Below are 15,529 nucleotides of genomic sequence, written 5' to 3'. Positions count from 1 at the left end.
TCGATAGCACTTTCCTTTTAGAAGGGAAGGGAGGAAGTTTCTATTAAAGTTCTACAAAAACTGCATTATGTATCAAAAATAATTCAGATGGAAAATTCTGGACCAGCTCTAATATTTTTGTAGAATTTTTCAATTTTTCCAAATCTCTAAATCACACTTCAATTTTGCAATTCTCAGGGGACATTTGAAGATTTACGATTTAAACTATGAAATTGAACCTGTTAAATCTTCCTCTACATTTCAACACGTTATTTATCGAATGGCAGCTGATGAAGACTCACCTGGTCGATGTGGAGTAACTGATGAAGATATCGAAGATCAAACAGCTAAAGGCAGAGACCATCAAATATCTAAGGTTCAGATGGAGAGACAGCTTGTAGTAGATGTAAGTGTTTTATATGCGTTCACATAAAGTAAATTGGTATTATGTGCAGGGGTAGTCAATAGGCAGACCGAGGGCCAAATCCAGACTGCCAGGTGCTTTTGAATGGATGCCAAAATCTTTTTATTTATTATTATTGGATTTTTTATTATTTTCTCTGGAGTCTGGATCTTGACTATAGCTTGACCAAGAAATCAGGACATTGATAAAAAATAATTGACCACCCCCAGGTGGAACATACTGAGCTGTGAGTGCGAGAGGAAGACCCTTTGGAGTATGGACAGAGAGAACTCCAGAAGGGACTCAAAGGCAAACCAGTGACACCAGCAGAGGAACAGAATCCAGAGTAGGAAGTGGCCCAGGGAGGAGACGTAGATGCATCCATCCCATAGGCTGCACATTTTCAAATTGCTGCTTAATTGGGCTCTGGGTTGGAACCTGGTGAAGCAGAGAGGGCCTCGGTTCCCTTACTCCCAGCCATTGATGCTTGCTGCTGGGTGACATAACTCAGAGTACTGCCACCAGAGGATGTTACTGGAATTGGACCCAAACCCACCACCTCCTATATGTGGTGGAGAACATTGGCAACACCCAAGTCCTGTTAAAAGGACCACTGGAGCACTGATTGAATGACCTTGAAGAGGCCATGGATATAGGAAAGCTGCTGAAATGGATTTTGGAGAACTACCAACAGCAAGGACAACGGCCCAGCACCAGACAAAACAAGAACACCTGATCCAGCAGGTGGTGATGCTATTATAGCCCAAGGGGGCATCCACATCACAGCTCCTGGGCCTATAGGAGATGCTCTCCCCATTGAGCTGCTCATCTGGCTCATGAAAATGGGCCCTGGAGATGACTCCGAAGCCTTACTGATCACATTTGAGTGGGTGGCCACCGTGGCACTTTGGTTACCAGAACATTGGGCCACCCTGATAGCGCCATACTTCACCAACCCTGTGCAATTGTCTGCTGGAGGTTGGACCCCACTGAAGCACTAGACAACACCAGGTAAAAGCAGCCATACTTGACTACTTAGGTATCAACCCTGATATGTTCCACTGGAGGTTTATTAAAGAGAGATACCTGGCCCTGTGTGGTGGCCCAGTGTCTCAAGGACACTGGGCATTGGTTAGACCCAGAAAAACAGGCATAGTGCAGGTGGTGGAAATTCGTGTGTTAAAACAGTTCGTCCGTATTCTCCCAGTCATGGCAAAGGAGTGGTGGAGCACTATCCACCGTCAACCCTGGCAGAGGCCGTGACCCTAATAGAGAACTACATGTCTGCTGAGGGGCCAGCCTCACTGACACCAAGGGCAGTGCCCCTGAAAGGAAGATTCTGACCTCTAAAAGGGGCCGGGCTCGGAAGGAAAGTTGAGAACAGCTAAATCAACTGTTATCATAGGAGGTGCCCCTGGCTGCAGGGAGAGGCCTAAATGCAGAGGCAGAATGGAGGGGGGACCAGGGCCCCCAAAGAGGGGGATATGCCCCATCAGGAGGACCCACTGCACCAGAGGCGGGCCAGCCAACAATGACCCAAAGGGCACATGCTTTGAATGTGGATAGCAGGGGCATTTCAGGTGGGAGTGCCTGTTTGTGGACTCCAATTATGGGTAGGCATGGACGGCAGTCACCGGAGCCTGGAAACAGGGCCCAACTAAAAGATGCTGCTGTCAGTATGGGTCAATGGCACCAAAGTATGGGCGTGATGGACTCTGGATGTAGCCAGACCATCATGTGGACTAGCGTTCTGGAGTCCCCCTACATGGTGGGGCCCCACTATCTACCTCCAGTACATCCATAGGGATGTGCTGCCCTACCCCGTGAGAAAAGTGCAACTGGAAGTACAGAGCCACACTGAGACTTGCCAAGTCAGCTTAGCGACCACTCTGGTCCACCTAGCAATATTGGGTCAAGACTGGAGATGGTTTGGATGGTTTTGTTCCACTCCAGCAGCAGTGGGCCAAAAATCCCATGGTCAACAGAGGCTGACCCAAACCCAAGAATGAGGTGCTTATGTGACAGGGCAAGACCGAGGGTCCTGGTGGGGGACCCTCAGGCCAGACAGGAATGCTGACCCACCAGCACCACATCCAACCTTCACCCAGTTTTAGGACATAAAAAACTAACGTCTTATTTGTACTTCAGTCCTTTTCTGCATTAAGGATTGTGGGATTTGGTGGGTTACACCAAGCAACTGCAGGTAGTTTTGGTTTCCCAGTGGAAGAACATGAAGAACCACTGCTCTAAAGAAACCTATTAGCAAAGAAAAATTATTATATTTTATAGTAGCACTTACCCATTGCTGTCAATTAGCTTCATGCAATTCTTTTCCAATTTATAGTGTTGGTGCCAAGAAAATGGTATTTTGCAGAATCATAGTATTATAGAATTGTAGGACTGACAGGGACCTTAAGAGGTCATCTAGTCCAGTCCCCTGAACTCATGGCAGGACTATGTATTATCTCGACCATCCCTGACAGGTGTTGTCTAACCTGCTCTTAAAAATCTCCAATGATGGACATTCCACAACCTCCCTAGGAAGTTTATTCCAGTACTTAACCACCCTGACAGTTAGGAAGTTTTTTCCTAATGTCTAACATAAACTGTCCTTGCTGAAATTTAAGCCTGTTGCTTCTTGTCCTATCCTCGGAGGTTAAAGAGAACAATTTTTCTCCCTCCTCCTTGTAACAACCTTTTATGTCCCATCAGTCTTCTTTTCTCCAGACTAAATAAACCCATCTTTTCCAATCTTCCCTCATAGGTAATGTTTTCTAGACATGTAATAACTTTTGTTGCTCTTCTGTGGACTTTCTCCAGTTTGTTCATGTGACGGGGTGCGCTTGCCCTGCACTGGTACTGCAAGGGTTAACTCTACTCTCTGGGCTGACGAGGCCATGCCCCTCGGCCCTGCTGGACATGGTCTGGCTGGGGAATAGGTATAAAAGGGAGCAGCTCAGCCCATTCAGGGCTGACTAACCAAGAGGGAGGACACACACTGCAAGCTCCAATCCGGGAGCAGCTGAAGCCCAAGATAGCAGAAGCCAGAGAAACCGAGACCCAGGAGGACACCCAAGGAGTGACCGATCCACATAGACCAAAGTGTCCAGAGACCCCAGAGATGCCAGGACCACTGTGCCAGGGACAGGATAAGAAGTAGCTCAGGGGGACTAGTCATTGTGACAAGTGGTGTCAGTATATTTTGGGCGGATTTGCCACTGACCCAGTGGCGAGAATACTTGCCACTGACAGGGCCCTGAGCTGAGACCCAGTGGAGCAGGGAGGACTTGGGTCCCCCTACCCGGTCGCCACCCCTAGGTGGTGGCCTACTCCCCTGACCGGCCACTGTCGCCACACAGCCCTACTGAAGTGGGCAGGTGTACCAACTCTGGTCATTGGGCCATGCAGCTTTCAGAGGGGGCAGCCCTACTGACTCTGGCTGCTAGGCCACACAGCCCTCCTGAACCAGAAGGTCATACTGTTGCTGGCCATACACCCCGGCTGAACCGGCTAGCCATACTGACTTGGTTAGGTCCCACAGCCCTGTGGGAGAGGGCTGTCACACTGTCTCTGGCTACTGGGCCACGTAACCCTGAGAGAAAGGGTGACCATATTGATTTTTACCCCTATACCATGCTACCCCAAGACTGGGGTGATTGGGTAGACGCAGCCGTTGTGAAATAATTACCCTCACCCCACCACAAGATGGGATGGGACGCAGTTTCCCTGTGACAGTCCACATCTTTCCTGAAGTGTGGCACCCAAAGCTGGACACAATACTCCAGTTGAGGTCTTATCAGCTTGGAGTAGAGTGGAAGAATTATTTCTAACGTCTTGCTTACAATACTCCTGCTAATAAATTCCAGAATGATGTTTTCTTTTTTTGCAACAGTGTTACACTCATATTGACATTTAGCTTGTGATCCACTATGAACCCTGTGACATTCTATACCTTGGGGGAGCATCTTGTAACCCCCATATTCTTCATTTGTATATAACTGTGATATTGCATATAAAGCATGCCATGTGACCTGCTGAAAGTCATTTCTCTATCCATATACGTATATCATTAATGCATATGGAGTTATGAGAATTGTGTTGTATGGTGGTCACTAAAACATGCTGTAAGTTGGGGAATCAGCCAGATAGTAGCTCCCCAGAGGCAACAGCAAGGAAAGTAATCAAAATCCAAGTGGGGTGTCAAACAACCCATCAACAACCGCTGTCCAGCAGGGGAGCTACAATGCAATGACTCACCTGCATGGGGCCACACCAGGGGAATTGCTCAACTTTGCCTGGAGACTCAGCAATGCCCACCCAGACATGCCTGGATTTCTGTTTTCCAAGCACATGGACTGAGGATATAAAACTGAACACAGTGGGTCCATGCTTGGCCTTTCTCCTGCACCTACCTATGCTGAAAGCAACAAGGACACTCCGAAGACTCCAACTCAGGGGACTGACCCAGATTTCAAGGTGAAATCTGTGTACTATGGACTGAAATATCCAGTGGGGTGAGAAAAACTGCTTAATCTAGATGTTGCCCAGTCTAATAGGGTTGAGAGTTTAGACTGTGTGCTTAGATTTTATTTTATTTTGGTAACTAACTCTGACTTTTTGCCTATCACTTAAAATCTATCTTTTGTAGTCAATACATTTGTTTTAGTGTTTATCTTTATCAGTGACTTTGTATAAAGTGTGTGGGAAATCTGCTTAGGTTTTGCAAAGGCTGGTGTATATCCACTTTGCATGGAAGAAGTAGTGAACCAATTAATAAATCTGTATTGCTCATCTTGAGCAGTGCAAGACGGTATATTCCTGAGGTACAGTGCTGGGAGCTGTGGGGCGGAATTGGGCTGGTGCCTTTCTCTGTGTGATTCATGAGTGGCTCTGGGAGTATTCCTGCAATCTAGCTGGGTGTTGGGCTCCACATGCGGTTGTGCTGAGTGATAACAGCACCTGGAGGGGTTTGCTGCTGATCATTAGCAAGGCATTGTGAGAGACAGCCCAGGCTGGAGAGAGTTCAGGGAGCACAGCGGTCCCATGGTCCCAGGCTGCACCCTGGAGATCCTGTCACAACTTCCAGGTCCCTTCTGTAGTACTCCTTTCTAGGCACTTATTTCCCATTTTGTATGTGTACAACTGATGGTGCTTTCCTAAATGGAGTACTTCGCATTTGTCCTTATTGAATTTCATCCTGTTTCCTGCAGACCATTTCTCCAGATCATTCTGAATTTTAATCCTAGCCTCGAAAGAACTTGCAACCCATTGCAGCTTGGTATCGTCCACAAATTTTATAAGTGTACTCTCTATGCCATTATCTAAACTGTGAATCACTGATAACTACTCTCTGGAAATGGTTTTCCCACCAGTTATGCAGTACCTTATAGTAGCTCCATTTAGGTTGCATTTCCCTAGTTTGTTTAAGAGAAGGCCATATGAAGCAGTATCAAAAGCCTTACTAAAGTCAAGCTATACAACATCTACCACTTCCCCCTATCCTAAAGGCTTGTTATCCTATCAAAGAATTATAATTCTGTAAGATTTTCCCCTTGGGTGAGTGACATAATACAGGAGAGTATGATTCAGGGTTGTATTTCTATGATTCTACATGCATTTAAACGCCTCAATTTACTCTACATAACCATGCTTTGTGTCTTTACTTCCAGAAAAGTGAACTAAACACTTTGTACACATCTACCAGATATTTAGAGTGTTATTTTGTTGCAGACAAAGCAAAGGTAAGTATTCAAATGATAGTGTTTTGTTCTAATTATAATGTCAGACTTACAAACTATTTTAGTAGTGATCCTTCTGCTCTTAAATCTCCCAGTAAAAATATATATATATATGAAACACTGAAGTTTGATGTATAGATTAGGATGTGAATTATTCTCCTTAGTCATTGGTTAGAAATATAGATATGCCCTTTAGTTGATGAAAGTTGGGCATTGTAAAATCAGCAGGTCCAAATAACTTGCGTCAAACAGTTTTAAGAGAGATGGCTGATGAATTTGCTGAAACACTGATGCTGATTTTCAATGAGTCTGAGAACACTGGGGAAATTCCAGAAGAATGGAAGACATTTATGTTGTGCCAATACTATAAAGGGTAAGTGGGATGACCCAGTTAATTATAGGTAAGGCTTTGATTTAGTGACGGAGGTCACAGAAGTCACAAATTTGTGACTTCCAGTGACCTCCATGACTTCACACTTCGGTTGTCAGGAGCTGCAGGGTCCCCCAACACCTGCAGAGGCTGGGAGCTGCAGCATTCCTCGCCGCCAGTGGAGGCCGGGAGTGCAGGGTTCCCCGCCACCTACAGGGGCAAGGACCTTCGAGGCACCCCTGCCACCTCTGGTGGCCCCCGGAACTCCAAGTCGCGAGGGGAAACCCCAGAGCTCCCAGTTTCCGGGGACAGTGGGAGAACCCCCAAGCTCCCTGCTGCCGCCATGGCCAGGCGGAGGGGCACCCCCCCCAGCTCCCAGCTGCCCCACTTCAGGCAGTGTGGAGACCAACAGATCCCCATTTTGTTACAGATATTTTTCGTAAAAGTCACAGACAGGTCACAGCTTCTGTGAATTTTTCCTTTTTGCCCATGACCTGTCTGTGACTTTTACTAAGAATATCTGTGAGCAAATCTTATCTTTAATTATAGGCCTGTCAGACTGACATTGATCCCGGGGAACATAGTGGACTGACTGATACAGGACTAGATTAATAAAGAGTTAGAGGAGGGTAATATAATTAATGCTAATTAACATAGGTTTATGGAGAATAGATTCTGTTAAACTAAGCTGTTCTCTTTTTTTATGAGATAAGTTGGGCTGATAAAGTAATAGTGTTCATGAAATAGACTTATTTAAGGCACTTGTCTTGATACTGCACAACATTTCAGTTAAAAAACTAGAATGATATAAACTTAACATGGCACACATTAAAAGGATTAAAAGTTGGCTAAATGGTTTGTTCTCAAAATATCAGGGTGTAGCCATGTTAGTCTGTATCCACAAAAACAAGAAGGGGTCTGGTGGCACCTTAAAGACTAACAGATTTATTTGGGCATAAGTTTTCGTGGGTAAAAAAACACCTCTTCAGATGCATTTTTACCCATGAAAGCTTATGCCCAAATAAATCTGTTAGTCTTTAAGGTGCCACCGGACTCCTTGTAGTTCTTAAAATGTAATTGTAACAGGAAATCATTATTGAGTGGGTGTGTTTATAGTGGGGTCCTGCAGGGATCAGTTCTTGTCCCTATGCTATTTAACATTCTTCTTCGAGTGCTTGTTCATGTCTATTCCATTGTAGGTGTGTGTGCTTGCCATATGCACCGGTGCTGGAAGTTTTTCCCTCAGTGGTATCCGTAGGGGACCGGCTCTGGCACCCTCTGGAATGTCATGTGTATGCCGAGGCATAAGGGACACTGCCAGCTCCACCCACTCTCAGTTCCTTCTTACTGCCATTGTCAGTGCTGGAACGTTTACTTGCCTTGGCAAACTTACTTCCCTCAACTGCTCATTGTGAACTTTGCTGTATATAGTTGTTGAAAAGTTGAGAGTTTTTAGTTCCCTTAGTGTAGTTTAGCGTTAGTTTGTAGTCCCTGATGGAACTCAGCCTTGGGACACGGCATGCCCCGGTCCTTGGGCTTCAAACCCTGTGACTTGCAGAAAACCTATGCCAGTCAGTGACCCCCACAGTATTTGTTTGAAGTGCTTAGGGGAAACCCATGTTAGCAACAAGTATTGTATTTGTAAAAGCTTTAAACCTTGGACCAAAAAGGAGTGGGACATTATGGAGTTGGCACTTACACCGGCACCAGAGCCATCCAGATCAGACTGTGCTCCTAGCCCCATGGTCTCTGTGCGGAGCACACCACCGGCGACAACTTTGGACCGGCGTTGATTCCCCTCCCCGGTACCAGCTAGAAAGCAAAGAAGGGCCAGGAGGGGACATTCTCCTGTGTCCCATACAGGGAAGGAGAGGGCCGGAAGAGAGCAAAGACCTGTGAGGGGCAGCTCTTCACCTCCGGATGGAGGTCGGTCCCCAGCTCCTGCTAAGTGAACTAGCCCACTCCAGGACTCACCCACCACCCCGGGAAGCAGCAGAAGCATTTGGCATCTGGCAGTGTCGTCCACACCGGAGGCCTTTCAGGTCTCAAAGGACATTCTGTCCCTACCAGTGTCACCCATGCTGGCCACAGAAGTTTCCCGTTCCAGGGGAAAACCTGCCTTGGGACCCTTCCAACGGTCCCCATCAGTGCGGCACTGCTCCTCACCACAGGAAGTGTCCCCCCAGTGCTCGCCTGCACAGAACCACCACGCCCCAGTTATGGGTCAGTCCACTCATCAGAGTCATAGAATCATAGAATATCAGCGTTGGAAGGGACCTCAGGAGGTCATCTAGTCCAATCCCCTGCTCAAAGCAGGACCAATCCACAACTAAATCATCCCAGCCAGGGCTTTGTCAAGCCTGACCTTAAAAACCTCTGAAGAAGGAGATTCCACCACCTCCCTAGGGAACACATTCCAGTGCTTCACCACCCTCCTAGTGAAAAAGTTTGCCCTAATATCCAACGTAAACCTCCCCCACTGCAACTTGAGACCATTACTCCTTGTTCTGTCATCTGCTACCACTGAGAACAGTTTAGATCCATCCTCTTTGGAACCCCCCCTTCAGGTAGTTGAAGGCTACTATCAAATCCCCCCTCATTCTTCTCTTCCGCAGACTAAACAATCCCAGTTCCCTCAGCCTCTCCTCATAAGTCATGTGTTCCAGTCCCCTAATCATTTTTGTTGCCCTCCGCTGGATGTTTTCCAATTTTTCCACATCCTTCTTGTAGTGTGGGGCCCAAAACTGGACACAGTACTCCAGATGAGGCCTCACCAATGTCGAATAGAGGGGAACGATCATGTCCTTCCATCTGCTGGCAGTGCTCCTACTTATACATCCCAAAATGCCATTGGCCTTCTTGGCAACAAGGGCACACTGTTGACTCATATCCAGCTTCTCGTCCACTGTAACCCCTAGGTCCTTTTCTGCAGAACTGCTGCCTAGCCATTTGGTCCCTAGTCTGTAGCGGTGCATGGGATTCTTCCGTCCTAAGTGCAGGAATCTGCACTTGTCCTTGTTGAACCTCATCAGATTTCTTTTGGCCCAATCCTCTAATTTGTTGAGGTCCCTCTGTATCCTATCCCTACCCTCCAGCGTATATCCTCTCCTCCCAGTTTAGTGTCATCTGCAAACTTGCTGAGGGTGCAATCCACACCATCCTCCAGATCATTAATGAAGATATTGAACAAAACCGGCCCCAGGACTGACCCTTGGGGCACTCCGTTTGATACCGGCTGCAAACTAGACATGGAGCCATTGATAGCTACCTGTTGAGCCCGACAATCTAGCCAGCTTTCTATCCACCTTATCGTCCATTCATCCAGCCCATACTTCTTTAACTTGCTGGCAAGAATACTGTGGGAGACCGTGTCAAAAGCTCTGCTAAAGTCAAGGAACAAGACTTCCACTGCTTTCCCCTCATCCACAAAACCAGTTATCTCATCATAGAAGGCAATTAAATTAGTCAGGCATGACTTGCCCTTGATGAATCTATGCTGACTGTTCCTGATCACTTTCCTCTCCTCTAAGTGCTTCAGAATTGATTCCTTGAGGATCTGCTCCATGATTTTTCCAGGGACTGAGGTGAGGCTGACTGGCCTGTAGTTCCCAGGATCCTCCTTCTTCCCTTTTTTAAAGATGGGCACTACATTAGCCTTTTTCCAGCCCTCCGGGACCTCCCCAGATCGTCATGAGTTTTCAAAGATAATGGCCAATGGCTCTTCAATCACATCCGCCAATTCCTTTAGCACTCTCCTATGGATTTGTGCTCGTCCAGCTTTTCTAAATAGTCCTGAACCACTTCTTTCTTCACAGAGGGCTGGTCACCTCCTCCTAATGCTGTGCTGCCCAGTGCAGCAGCCTGGGAGCTGACTTGTTTCTAAAGACAGAGGCAAAAAAAGCATTGAGTACATTAGCTTTTTCCACATCCTCTGTCACTAGGTTACCTCCCTCATTCAGTAAGGGGCCCACACTTTCCTTGACTTTCTTCTTGTTGCTAACATACCCGAAGAAACCCTTTTTGTTACTCTTAACATCTCTTGCTAGCTGCACCTCCAGGTGTGATTTGGCCTTCCTGATTTCACTCCTGCATGCCCGAGCAATATTTTTATACTCTTCCCTGGTCATTTGTCCAATCTTCCACTTCTTGTAAGCTTCTTTTTGTGTTTAAGATCAGCAAGGATTTCACTGTTAAGCCAACCTGGTCGCCTGCCATAGTTACTATTCTTTCTACACATTGGGATGGTTTGTCCCTGTAACCTCAATAAGGATTCTTTAAAATACAGCCAGCTCTCCTGGACTCCTTTCCCCCTCATGTTATTCTCCAGGGGATCCTGCCCATCAGATCCCTGAGGTTGTCAAAGTCTGCTTTTCTGAAGTCCAGGGTCTGTATTATGCTGCTTTCCTTTCTTCGCTGTGTCAGGATCCTAAACTCGACCATCTCATGGTGACTGCCTCCCAGGTTCCCATCCACTTTTGCTTCCCCTACTAATTCTTCCCAGTTTATGAGCAGCAGGTCAAGAAGAGCTCTGCCCCTAGTTGGTTCCTCCAGCACTTGCACCAGGAAATTGTCCCCTACACTTTCCCAAAACTTCCTGGATTGTCTGTGCACCACTGTATTGCTCTTCCAGCAGATATCAGGGTGATTGAAGTCTCCCATGAGAACCAGGGCCTGCGATCTAGTTTTCCGCGAGTTGCCGGAAGAAAGCCTCCTCCAGCTCATCCCCCTGAATCGGTGGTCTATAGCAGACTCCCACCACGACATCACCCTTGTTGCCCCCGCCGTCAGTCCTCAGACTCCAGGCAGTGCTCCTCTGTCTCGAGGAGGCGATCGCCAGGGGAACAGCGCAGACCAACAGAGGTGCAGCACCTGTCCTCGTGGCCCCGGTTCCAATGATGCCCGAGCTGCTCTCCCAGTGTACAGCACTGCTCTGGCAATTTGAGCTGCTGGTCCAGGGGCCATTACAAGTTGCCGGAACACCAGTATGGTTCTCTGCGGGTGCGCCCACGATCCCTGGTGCAACGGCCTAAGTCCTACCATTCCCTCTTCCGCTTGATGGACTGCTTGCTAAGCGTCAGGTGTAGATCGCCAGGTTACCATCGCCAACCCACTGAAAAGCACCACCAATCAATGGGATCGCGGCACCGAGGGTCATCGCCCAAGTGCAGATCCTCAGCAGAGCTCCGGGTTCGGCACCGACAGGACTGGGGTAGCAGACGGCCTTGGCACCGTCCTGGTCCCCCAGATGTGGACCTTCCTCCTTGGGCTCTGACAGCAAGGAGGATTCCCTGCCAGTGGGTCAGGGCCACCCATCGGGAGCACTGGCTTTTGCCACAGCACCTCCCAGTGCAGCATGGCCTCAGGGCTAGTGGCCTGCTTCCGGCACCTCTGGAATCCCTGAGGGTTTCCACAGCCCTCATAGGGGCATAGGTTGGCTTCGGGGGCATTGGACAAGCAGTCGGCGATGGTCTACCACCCTAGATGTGACCCTAGAGCGGACCCCTCAGGGTCACCTGGCCGCAGCAGAGGTGCCCATGGAGGAGGCGACAGAGGTGGCAGACCTGCCGGTACCCGCCTCCTCTTTATCCTCACCTGATGAGGTGATTACGGGACCCTCTCACCCAGAAGGATGACGCCAGGGCTCATCAAGAGCTTTTAAAGAGGGTCGCCTCAAACCTGGGGCTTGAAACTGAGGTGTTGGTGAAACCCTCAGACTCCCTCTTCAGTGTGCTAAGTTTGGCAGCCTCTGCCAGGGTGGCATTGCCTGTGCACAAGGGAGTGGCAAAAATTACGAAGACTTTGTGGCAGACGCCTTTGTCACTGTCCCCCATGTACAAGTGGGCAGAACATAAATACTCTGTGCCTGTTAAGAGTTACGAATACCCTACCTCTAACTCCCTCTCCCCTTCCCTCTTTGGGGACCCCTCTCATGAGAGACTGTTTGCTCAGGAGGTGCAGGGCCTTCTGCAGGTGGGAACTGTGGAGGAAGTCACCCTAAATTTCAGGGGCAAGGGGTTTTACTTCTGTAATTTTTAATCCCAAAGGCAAAGGGGGGGGGTCTAAGACCTGCAAGACCTCAACAAGCATGTCTCCCTGGCCTCCATCATCCCTTCCCTGGATCTGGGAGACTGGTACACCACCCTCGATTTGAAGGATGCTTATTTCCATGTATCGATATTCCATGGACACAGATGTTTCCTGCGCCTCATGGTGGGAACCACCCACTAACAGTTTGCAGTGCTCCCTTCCGGCCTAGCAACAGCCCTGAGCGTGTTTACCAAGTGCAGGTTGGTGTTAGTGGCTTACCTCAGACGTCGAGGTATGCAGATTTACCTGTACCTCGATGACTGCCTCATCAAGGGCCACTCCAGGACCCAGGTCCAGTGCAGTGTCAAAGTGCTGCAAGCCATGTGCCACACCCTAGGCCTGTTGATAAACAGGCAAAAATGAACATTAATCCCAGTCCAAAGGATAGAATTTATTGGAGTGGTACTCAACTCTATGCAAGACAGGGCATTTCTGCTGCAGAACAGATTCCAGACAATGTCAGATCTCATTGCCAGCGTCTCCATACATCCACTCACCACGATCCGGGTCTGCCTTGGACTATAGGGTCACATGGCAGCGTGCACTTACGTCATCCGCCATGTGAGGCTCAGACTGCGGCCCCTTCAGTTGTGGCTAGCGACAGTCTATTCCCTGTCCATGGATTACCTGGACAAGATCATCACAATCCTACCGAAGGTACTTACCTCTCTGCAGTGATGGACCGACACAAGGTTGGTGCTGGAAGGAGTGCCATTCAAGAGTCCATGGCCCACAGTCTCCCTGTTGTTGGATGCCTCCGACCTCAGTTGGGGAGCACATCTCGGTATGCTGCAGACCCAGGGGCCATGATCTCTAGAGGAGCTGTCATTACATATAAACGTCAGGGAGCTCAGAGCCATCCACCTAGCCTGTGGTGTCTTCCTGCCACAGTTGTTCAGTCGAGTAGTGCAGGTGTTGATGGACAACATGGCCTCGATGCTCTATGTCAACAGGCAAGGGGGGTGTGCGCTTGCCAGCTCTCTGTCAGGAAGCACTCTGCCTGTGGGACCTTTGCATCCAGGACGCGATCCACCTGGAAGCTTCGCATCTCCCTGGCGTCCAAAACACGCAGGCGGATCACCTTAGCAGGTCCTTTTTCTCTCAGCATGAGTGGTCGCTCCACTTGGAGGTCATCCGTATGCTCTTCCAGAAGTGGGGGGCTCCCTGACTAGACCTGTTCGACACCAGACAGAACAGGAAGTGTCATCAGTTCTGCTCTCTCTAAGGCTATGTCTACTCTATGAAATTAGGTCAAATTTATAGAAGTCGGTTTTGTAGAAAGCATTTTTATACAGTCGATTGTGTGTGTCCCCACACAAATGCTCTAAGTGCATTTAATCGGCATTTAGTCGGCAGAGTGCATCCACAGTACCGAGGCAACCATCAACTTCCGGAGCGTTGCACTGTGGGTAGCTATCCCACAGTTCCCGCAGTTTCCACCGCCCATTTGAATTCTGGCTAGAAATCCCAATGCCTGATGGGGTAAAAACATTGTTGCGGGTGGTTCTGGGTACATATCGTCAGGCTCCCCCTTCCCTCCCTCCCTCCGTGAAAGCAACGGCAGACAATCGTTTCGCAACTTTCTTCCTGGGTTACCCGTGCAGATGCCATACCATGGCAAGGATTGAGCCCGCTCAGCTCACCATCACCATATGTCTCCTGGGTGCTGGCAGACGTGGTACTGCGTTGCTACACACCAGCAGCTCATTGCCTTTGGCAGCAGACAGTGCTGTATGACTGGTAGCCATCGTCGCCATACTCCAGGATGCTCTTTTAGCCAACCTCAGTGAGGTCGGTCAGGGGTGCCTGGGCAAACATGGGAGTGACTCAGCCAGGTCATTTCTCTTTTAAGTTTTGTCTCATGGCGATTCAGTCCTGCCGGCAGTCATACTGCACTGTCTGCTGCCAGCAAGATGTATAAAGATAGATGAAGTGGATCAAAACAAGAAATAGACCAGATTTGTTTTGTATTCATTTTCTCCTCTCTTCCTCTGTGAAATCAATGGCCTGCTAAACCCAGGGTTTTGAGTTCTATCCTTGAGGGGGCCATTCTGTTTCTCCTTGATGCAAAGCCACCCCCTTTGTTGATTTTAATTCCCTGTAAGCCAACCCTGTAAGCCATGTTGTCAGTCGCCCCTCCCTCCATCAGAGCAACGGCAGACAATCATTTCGTGCCTTTTTTCAGTGCAGACGCCATAGCACTGGGAACATGGAGCCCGCTCAGATCACTGCGGCAATTATGAGCACTATAAACACTGCGCGCATTATCCAGCAGGATATGCAGAACCATAACCCGCAAGAAAAGCGAAACCAGGCGAGGAGGCGGTGACTGCAGTGCGGTGACGAGAGTGATGAGGACATGGACATAGATGTCTCACAAAGTACGGGCCCCTGCAATTTGCACATCATGGTGTCAGTTGGACAGGTTCATGGCATGGAACGCCGATTCTGGGCCTGGGAAACAAGCACAGAATGGTGGGACCGCATAGTGTTGCAGGTCTGGGACGATTCCCAGTGGCTGCGAAACTTTCGCATGTATAAGGGCACTTTCATGGAACTTTGTGACTTGCTTTCCCCTGCCCTGAAGCACAAGAATACCAAGATGAGAGCAGCCCTCACAGTTGAGAAGTCAGTGGCGATAGCCCTGTGGAAGCTTGCAACGCCAAACAGCTACCGGTCAGTCGGGAATCAATTTGAAATGGGCAAATCTACTGTGGGGGCTGCTGTGATGCAAGTAGCCAATGCAATCAAAGATCTGCTGATATCAAGCGTAGTGACCCTCGGAAATGTGCAGGTCATAGTGGATGGCTTTGCTGCAATGGGATTCCCTAACTGTGGTGGGGCTATAGACAGAACCTATATCCCTATCTTGGCACTGGAGCCCCAAGGCAGTGAGTACATAAACTGAAAGGGGTACTTTTCAATGGTGCTGCAAGCACTGGTGGATCACAA

General features: G+C 48.7%; 1 protein-coding gene across 1 annotated transcript in view; it reads left to right on the top strand.

Annotated features, from left to right (window-relative positions):
- The window catches only part of LOC114021339 (disintegrin and metalloproteinase domain-containing protein 20), a 183,772-nt gene that overhangs the window by 27,149 nt on the left and 141,094 nt on the right, over positions 1–15,529 (top strand). Inside the window, exons 6-7 of the mRNA XM_043527312.1 lie at positions 178–385; positions 6,052–6,123. Coding sequence (XP_043383247.1) covers positions 178–385; positions 6,052–6,123 — 280 coding nt within the window. The remainder of the gene's footprint in view (positions 1–177; positions 386–6,051; positions 6,124–15,529) is intronic.

This window comes from Chelonia mydas, chromosome 1, assembly GCF_015237465.2.
Source record: "Chelonia mydas isolate rCheMyd1 chromosome 1, rCheMyd1.pri.v2, whole genome shotgun sequence".
NCBI classification, from domain to species: Eukaryota; Metazoa; Chordata; order Testudines; family Cheloniidae; genus Chelonia; species Chelonia mydas.
The sequence above is the reverse complement of the archived record's forward strand: the minus strand, read 5'-3'. Positions and strand labels throughout refer to the sequence as shown.